This window comes from Benincasa hispida, chromosome 9 (genome assembly GCF_027475165.1).
Source record: "Benincasa hispida cultivar pf3 chromosome 9, pf3_genome.v1.1, whole genome shotgun sequence".
Lineage (NCBI taxonomy): Eukaryota > Viridiplantae > Streptophyta > Magnoliopsida > Cucurbitales > Cucurbitaceae > Benincasa > Benincasa hispida.
Genome location: NC_143486.1, coordinates 91379873 through 91388549, shown reverse-complemented (window position 1 = coordinate 91388549; position 8677 = coordinate 91379873). Strand labels below are relative to the sequence as shown.

Genomic DNA, 8677 nt, shown 5'->3' with positions numbered 1-8677 from the left:
TTAATATCGGTTTAAAACCGACATTAAAGGTACCCCTACAATGTCAGTTTAAAACTGACATTAAAAATATGCTTTTTTAAAAAAAAAAACAAAACAAAATCGACATTATACATCTGATTTCAATTTTTCCAATCAACATTAAAGCCCAAAATTCGTGTAGTGTTAGATATCCCAAAATAAATGGAAGTAAAATCTATAATTTAAAAAAATTTAATTGAATTTAACTAGAACTCGAGATGTTGAAAGATGCAAAATTTCATAGTCCACAATGTTGGAAGTACGATCAAAGTTGTCCTACATTTACTCGGAAAAAAAAAAGATCATAGTTACATATGTGAAGACAATTATTTCCATGAGTATAATTTATTTATTTATTTTGTGATTTCATAAACAAAGTAATGAGGACTTATGCTCAAAATAGACAATATGATATAATTATAAAAATATGTGAAGGTTTTGTTATCCTTAATAGCAATATCAAAATCATATCCTTAGACTTAGCAACACATCCATGTGCAATCTTAAGCGACGAACAAAGGTAGTAAACCTCAATGATACAATCATAGTGATCTGTGGTTAACTTTTGTCAACAAACAAACAAAGTGCTTTTAAAAAGGAGAAGAATATCCTTGAAAAGAGCATACTCGTCGAAATACTTTAGCAGTTTCTACCTGCTACATCCCATATTGTGGAAGTCTCTTCTAATCATAGGTTGCATAATTCGGCATAATGACATAATCATAGTGATCGGTGGTTAAACTTTATTAGACAAGCAAAATGCTCCAAAAAAAAGATCTATCCTTGATAAAAATAAACTCATTGAAATACTCTGAAGTTTCTCTCACACATCTCACATTATGGAAGTCTCCTTTAATAACATTTCATTTTTAAAAGTATGTTGAGATTGATTTTTTAAATGCTTAAATAATATTTTAAAATATTAAAAATTTTCTTTTTAAAGACTTAGAACATCATTCCAAAAAAGCATGAGCCATAGCAGTCATAAAAAACATCACTAGCGAAATGCTTCTACATCAAAGAAAATAAAGAGTGAAGGAAGAATTATGGAGACGGCATAGAATTAGGGTTGCGGTCATACTAAACTGAGGTTGTATAACAACCTTAATAGTAGCTAACATAGGAATGCTAAATGGCTCCATAGACTCATCCATTTAAAAAATAAACATAGAGTAAATAACATAAAATTAAATACCATAACACTATACTCAATTCTCGTTTAACATTTATTAGAAGCAGAATCAAACCATTATCTTGAACCACACACAAGTTGTTGGTTATTTTGTCTGGAGAGAATTATAATTCAAGTGGAGGAAGAGACAACGTTCATAAACTCAAAATCAGACTCGAGATTCGCCATATTTTGTGGGAGCAGACAAATCTCTAAGTCTACACTTCCTCCTCCCTCATGTCCAGGATACGAAGAAACCTTGCCGTCGAATTTATTGGCATATCCGCTCCGCAATGCCACTGCTTTTCCCATTCCAAACTCATTCCCATACTTGTTGAACCTTGGCGAGCTCCCTATCATCACACTATTCGGATCAAATAATCGACTGGTCTGAACGGTATAAGGAGATTGCAACCATTGCTCAACTGACTCGCTGAATTTTTTGCTCGGGTTGTTCACCACAGCATCGTGCAACTTCCACGCTGCCCAACCAAGGTCTTTACCAACCAATTCCCCTGCTTCTGCATCCGCTTTCAGTGCTGTAACCACGTTGCCGAAGTAATTTCCAGACAAGGATGGTTCTAATTTTGCTCTGTTATTCGCCGCCAACATACAAATTGTGCGTTGTTCCTCTGGTATTCGACGAGCTCGTGTTATGGATTGCCATACAAGTGCAGATAAGGATTGGAAGGAGGAGATTGTTCCTTTGGTGCCGTACTCTGCATTAGCTTTTGCTTTCAATTTCGCAATTGATTCTGCTGAAAAGTAGAATACTCTCTCTCGAAGTTGAGGCGCTTCGTATCTGCTGATAAATTGGTCGGGATGGGTAAAAGGGAGATCGATGATTGGACCATACCCATCGGGAAACCACCGCTCGAGAACAGGGGGACGTGAAATCGAAGTGTGGTTTGAAGGTGACTGAAAAATATCAGACCATGTGTTGAAGAAATTCCAGTAAGAGGTTCCGTCGCCAATGGCATGGTTGAAGGAACAGCCGATGAAGACTCCGTCGAGTAATTCCGTTACTTGAACGGACAGCAAAGGCATGGAATGGCCATCGTAGTTGACAGCTTTGTGGTGGTCAAAGAAAGAGTGGACCACTGAAGGCACGTCAACAGGGGACAGAACATCAGAAATAGTGATGTCGATGGCGGCGTGGATGAACTTGGCTCCGGGGCTGTTAACGCAGTCGACGTAAATGGAGATTGAAGGTTGAAGATGATGATGGTGGTTTGTGATGGTAGATAGGCGGCCGGAAAGTGGGTAGAAATGAACCAGAGCGGCGGAGAGGGAGTTTTTGAGGCGTTGAAGAAAATTGGGGATAGAAGTTTGGGGAGGTTTGTGAAAGAGGAGGCCCTTCTGGATATAGTGAGTGGAAAGCATGGGAAGATCCAAAGGGCTCAAATGATAGGACTGCTTTGATTCTTGGGGAAGCCATTCTAATTCTGGTTTCACGAAGCACTCCGAGACCTGCCGTAGCTCCATTTCTTCAATGGCCACTTCTCTATATTTTGGGTGGAGGCACGGGTTTCAAAAACTCGGCGGTGGTCATGAAAAATAGGAAGAAAATATATTTTTTTTGTCCTTAAAAACAAATGTTTGATAAATGGTTATAACTTATTCGGTATTTGTTACCAGGTTTGTTAAGCCCATAAAATAACCTGTGAGTTTTTCACATTTTTTTACTCACTCAAAACTAACTCTAAAAATTAGTAATATTTTCATTTTCTTCTCTCTTCTCTCATCTTCGTCATTTGGATTCTACCCAGATCTGTTTATTTATTTATTTATTTTATCGTTAAACCTTTGAAACGTCACTTTACAAAAATTTGATATGATGATTTGGTTCATTGTTTTTGTTGGATTTCTTCCAAGGACCGATCTTATCTTATCTTATGTTCTATCTGAGACCCTCACTGTGTTATATTATAAGTATTGAAAAGAACATATATTTGAACTTTTTTTTAAACAGCCACATGTTCGGTCGTTTCATATTATTTTTGTGATCTTATGAAAAATGTTACTGTACTACATCACATTCTCACCATCATAATCAAATGAAAGATAATTATCCTATGTACAATTTCAATTCCAAATATAAAAATAAACTGTATGATATGTGAAATAATAATGTTAAGTTAGCAAGATTCAATATATATACATACAATATACCAATTAGTAATTAGGATAATTACCTTCAATATATATACATACATTCAATATATATACATATAATATACCAATTATCGCAGTTTTTGAAAAGAATATATGAAAAATAATCTATTATGTTCTACAAATTGAGAAAAAAAAATTGAGATTGTCCAGTTTATGTCATAAATGATTTGAGAAAATACGTGTATATTTGAAAATTAATCAACAATAACAAAACATAAAACTAAAAAAATAAAAGAATGAAATCAAAAAAATAAACAGAAAAAAATAGAATTAATCTTATTCACAAAAAACTGTATCAAATCCCCCAACTCAACTCAGCACAACAAATAGACAATAATTACCAACTCAACTCAACTTTGCAAATAGACACAGATAATTTAACTCCCAAGATAATTTAACTCTCCAGATAATAATTACCAACTCAATTCAACTCAACTCTCTACTTTTATCACGCACAAACATACTGTAAATTTGAAAAACATTGATTAAAGGTCGATGTGGTAAGATGAGTTAGAAAAAAATTGTTTTTTAATCATTTTCTCTCCCCTCTTTGTCCCCTCTTTCTCTCTCACCATGTCATTAATAATGTAAATCTTCTCTTTTTATCTCGTCAACATTTACGATTTTTAAATTTATTCTTGAAAATTCATGGATTAAATTGGTCAATTTAAAATTTAAGAGATTAAATACACTTATTCCTTAACATCCATGAATCATTTTTTTTTTCTAAATAAGAAATAGCAATGGTTAGATTGTGACAGTTTATTTTTTTAAAAAAAAAATTCTAATTTCTTTGGTTATCATCTTAGGTTGCATCTAATTTATATATTCTCCATTTTTTTATCATACAAAAAAAATTTTTAAATATAATTTTTTTAAAAAATAAAACTTTCACGTGATAATATTTTAATCATATTTGAGATGTATCAAATATAGATGCACCTGGGAACACTAAATTTTTTTCGATAAGAATTATTCATCAGCATTAAAATATTTTCCATTCAGATTGGCTAAAATATTTTTTTAAACTAGTAGACTTACCTTTGAACAATATTATTAATTAATTTCTTTTGACTAAATTATAAACTTATTTATGTTTTTTTTTTTTTCTTTTATTTATTTTTTTTGTAATTGCATCCATTTATTAAAAAGAGTTTAACATGTTTGGATTTTCAAATTTTATTTTTATACATTGCGTCTGGATCATTACTTAGTTGTTGAAATGATAATTAGACCAAAAGCTAACAACCTATCAATTGTAATCAAATTGGATTATGCCCGACAACACATTATAAAGAAAAAGTATCACATATGGCGAGCCCAAAAATAGAATGGGATTGATTTGAGAAAAAAAAAAAATTTTTTCAAAAGGTTCATTTTTAAAATAAGCTTTTTAGTATTCTTTGATTTGCTTTGTATAAAAATAAGTCTTACTAAAAAATTTTGCACACAAATGCATATGAGCTTGAGTTAATAGATTATTGATTAGTTAAACTGATTACATAGATTTTACAACTCTGATCTGAAATATCTGAATAAATTTAAGGATCTGATTCATTTTGATAGCATAATTTGGATTCTTTGAAAAACATGACTATTGAATTCTATATGCTCAAAAAGGCCATTTTTGCCTTGAATGATTGAATGCATGAAAACACATAATAAATGATTCTCAATCACTTTGTTTTATGCATCATTTGATTTACAAAATCTCTTGATTCTTATCAATGAAATTTTGACTACACATTCTTTCAAGTAAGAATACAAACAAAATTTTAGACCTCTTAAAATTTTCAAACAAAATTTTGAAACTCACTTTTCAAAAGAAAAATTATTTTCCTTTCAATTTCATAAAAAAATCGAATACTTAGCTTTTTGGATTTATCAATCTTAAAACTTTTAGAAACATCATATTTACTTAATTTTCCTTGTTACCCCAATCACGAGGATTTCCATGAGCAGCAGAATAGATCATTCCAAATTACAATCAGTATGAACATTATAAATTATAGTCGTAAACAAAACAAATGGTTATGCATTCAATATAGAAATTACAGCATGATACAACAAGAAACAAGGAGAAAAGCTACGAACATTTGTCGACTAGTCTCCACGCTCCTTGTTCACGAATGCTCGTACACAGCAACCTCGAATGCTTGAACAACATGACCGCTCCGCAGCATGAACACCGCGCACTCATCTTCTGTGATTGCCTCGGTCACGAACACCCCAACAACACGAACGACCTCCACAGAACCTCGACGATGTCGAGTTGAGTATGACACCACCAAAAAAGCTATCTTGGTATTCTCGGTGTGAGAATCCAGAGGATGTGCTCTGTGTGGACTTGGTATGAGGCAGAAGAAAAGAGGAAACAACAATCGTGTACACGATTGGGCAAGTGGAAGAAGACAGAAACCTATCATATAGGTCGATGCCCAATCGTTTAGCTCATCGTTTAGTTCTGTATCTGTCGTTTACAAAACACTACATGATCGTTTACTAAAACAAGTTGTCGCTTAGTAAATCTGTATTTACTCGAGCTCTGTGAGATTCTTTTTCAAGAGAGAAATCTCATATCAATTTTGAAAAACTTTTCAAAACTATCTAAAATTAGGAAAACAATTTTTCTTTTATCTCACGGTTACCATGAACCACCAATAACCTCCCACTCAATTGGTTATTAGAGAAAAAGATTTAATTATCCAATAATTAATATTATTATAAATACAAATGATAACCAACTTATCGTACTATATTTATAACCTATAGTTTTAATATTTCATCTCATGAAACATATAAACCATAGTTCTCTTTCTATTCCATGGCACTTAATGTAAATCTCATTTACATTAATCCTCCACTAGATGTATCTCTTACATCATACCGATCGTATCATATATAATCGAAATACCTTTTGTCAATTTGAACATTTCAAATCAACACCAAGAGCTGATCCTTAACTAAATCCATTGAGCTCCAACGGTACGTGAATAACTAACTAAACTCTTTAGTGATGGGAGCCACCATCCGTTAACTGCTAGGCACTCCACTAAAGACCGACATTGAACTCTCCTTACCATAGATATATTATGTGTCCATCTTAACCAATCCGAAGTGTGACAACCCTTCACAGATCGCTCGTAAGTACAGCTGGAGCAATAACCATTATACCCCTATAGTTACATCTTACCCCTTAAGTACCACTGATTCCTCTAATGAACATAAGTCATAGTCCTACTATGACTGAGTCCTCTCTTCCAAAGAGAAGCTATGACCACTATGTTCAAGCCCTAGAATCAGCCCTTAAGGGAGCAATATCTCTACTTATCTTTGCTTCGGGAAAGGAGTGAATTTCATCTTGTGGATTGACTTCCCAGCTCCTAGATCAGACAAGTCCCCAGAAAGGCAGGCTTGTTGAGTTGGCAATATGGCCACTCTCACCCATACTAATCAAAGGACTGCCCTCAAAGGCAGGAGTTCCCAAAACACTCAGGATTAAGGTCGTGTCACCTATGGTCATTTAGGTGAGATGCAAGTCTCTAATATCAACGACATTATATACAGAGTCTAGTCATCTCGTGGTTCAAGTCTTATGCAAACTCTTTGTATAGGACATCCTCGCTCACACGTCTCCACATAAATGGTCAGGATCTACCATCTGTAGTAATTTACAACACTTGCAAACCTCTACAGAGTGGGCCACATCCGTAGTATCACCAGGATCAAGTATCCCACCTTAATCCTTATACTACAAACCTATTTAGGTTATCACTTAAGGCATGATTCACTTGTATATCACATATACATGCTTAAGTTCACATAAGATAACCAAGGAGCTTTGTTTATTGGATATGAGTAAATGCCAGAATTAAATAACATTTATTTTATTCATCAAACAATGTGTATCTTTACAAAACAACGAGGCTCCGGGAGAATTAGGACACCAATCCCAATAAGGACAACCTTTGGTCTAAGAACAATCATCTTGTTAGATTAGCAAGTCTAGACAAAGAATAAAAAGAGCATTCTAAAAAAATTTCTAGCATAAAAAAATAATAATAAAACAAATTTGCAAAATTAACATAACCTTCACTATGTGTGTGTGTGCATGGATAGAGGTGAAAAGAGCTATCTTCATCGTGTCTATTCAGGGCCTACGAGAAAAGGGTGATAGGTTCCCCGCAGTGTAAGTGTGAAAGCTATCCCTCTAGGTACAAAAAATGTAATTAATTACATTTTTTGTGTGTGAGTTCTTAAAAGGCATCCTTGTATTAGAATTGTCTCTCTCTAATGCAAGTTAGGTATATCTTAAACCAAAAACTTGGGCAATGTAGGGCGAAGAGGAATTGAGAGTTGGATATCTCCTTTCTATTACTTTAGGCCTTTAAGTAAACTAAAACTTAGCAGTCTCTTTTTTATGACTTTGCAAGAAAAAAAACCTTTTCTTTTCAAAATAAACTTCAACCTTTTGTTAGCAAAACTTTAACTTTCTAAATGCTTGCTTATATCCTTAATTCCTTGATTGTTGAGAAAAGAGATGAGAATCAATTCATTGTGTAATACAATTGAATGTATAGACCATTTGAATGTGCAGACGAAAATGTGTCAACTTGTATAAATCAATTTGAATAAATGAATGAAGCTTTAAATAAACAATAAAACAATTCATATTTTCTTTGAATGATGCATACTTCAATTTTCAACTTGTTCGAGACAACCAAGAGCTAAGTTGGGGGTATTTTAATAGGTCTTGTAAAGAGCTATGTTCTATTTGCTAATTTCCTCAATTATGTTTCAATTCTTTGCTTAAATTGCTGTTTTATAAGTAAATTCAATCCCTGACACAAATGGAGTTATTTCAAAGCATTTGGAGCTAAATTGAGCCAAACGACACCAAAGAATCACTTAAGAAGAAGAGTTAAGCCGAATTACTACTTTGCCCCTCAAGAGGAATAAATCAACACACTTCAGCAATACTCGAAGCGTTGTAAACACTCCTCACAACACTAAGCTCAATGCTAGCTCGACGATGGACAAAATGCACCCATTTGTTTCAAAAAAGGGTAGCGTCGCAACGCTTCACCCAGAGTTGCAATGCTCCAGTGATTGACGGAATCGTCTATGCGCCTTGTGCAACCCAGCGTCAAGACCCTCGCCCAATGCTTCTTGGCTTTTTTATAATTTAGTATTGCAGTGCTAGCCTTAGGAAATCTTAACTCTAGGTTTAAATTCTTGAGTTCGTTTGTATATTTTCTTGAACTTTCTACATTTTTTTAATGTTCTTAGGCTGAATTTGAATAGAAATTTATG

General features: G+C 33.6%; 1 protein-coding gene across 1 annotated transcript; it reads right to left on the bottom strand.

Annotated features, from left to right (window-relative positions):
* Window positions 1-1171: 1171 nt before the first annotated feature.
* LOC120086341 (putative acetyltransferase At3g50280) lies at window positions 1172-2792 on the bottom strand. The gene has a single exon (XM_039042951.2). The coding sequence runs from the start codon at window positions 2672-2674 to the stop codon at window positions 1322-1324; it is 1353 nt and encodes a 450-aa protein (XP_038898879.1). The 5' UTR covers window positions 2675-2792; the 3' UTR covers window positions 1172-1321.
* Between the last annotated feature and the right edge of the window lie 5885 nt (window positions 2793-8677).

Excerpts from the sequence above, each read along its gene's own strand:
- LOC120086341 (XM_039042951.2), bottom strand. The coding sequence starts at position 2,674 with ATGGAGCTACGGCAGGTCTCGGAGTGCTTCGTGAAACCAGAATTAGAA.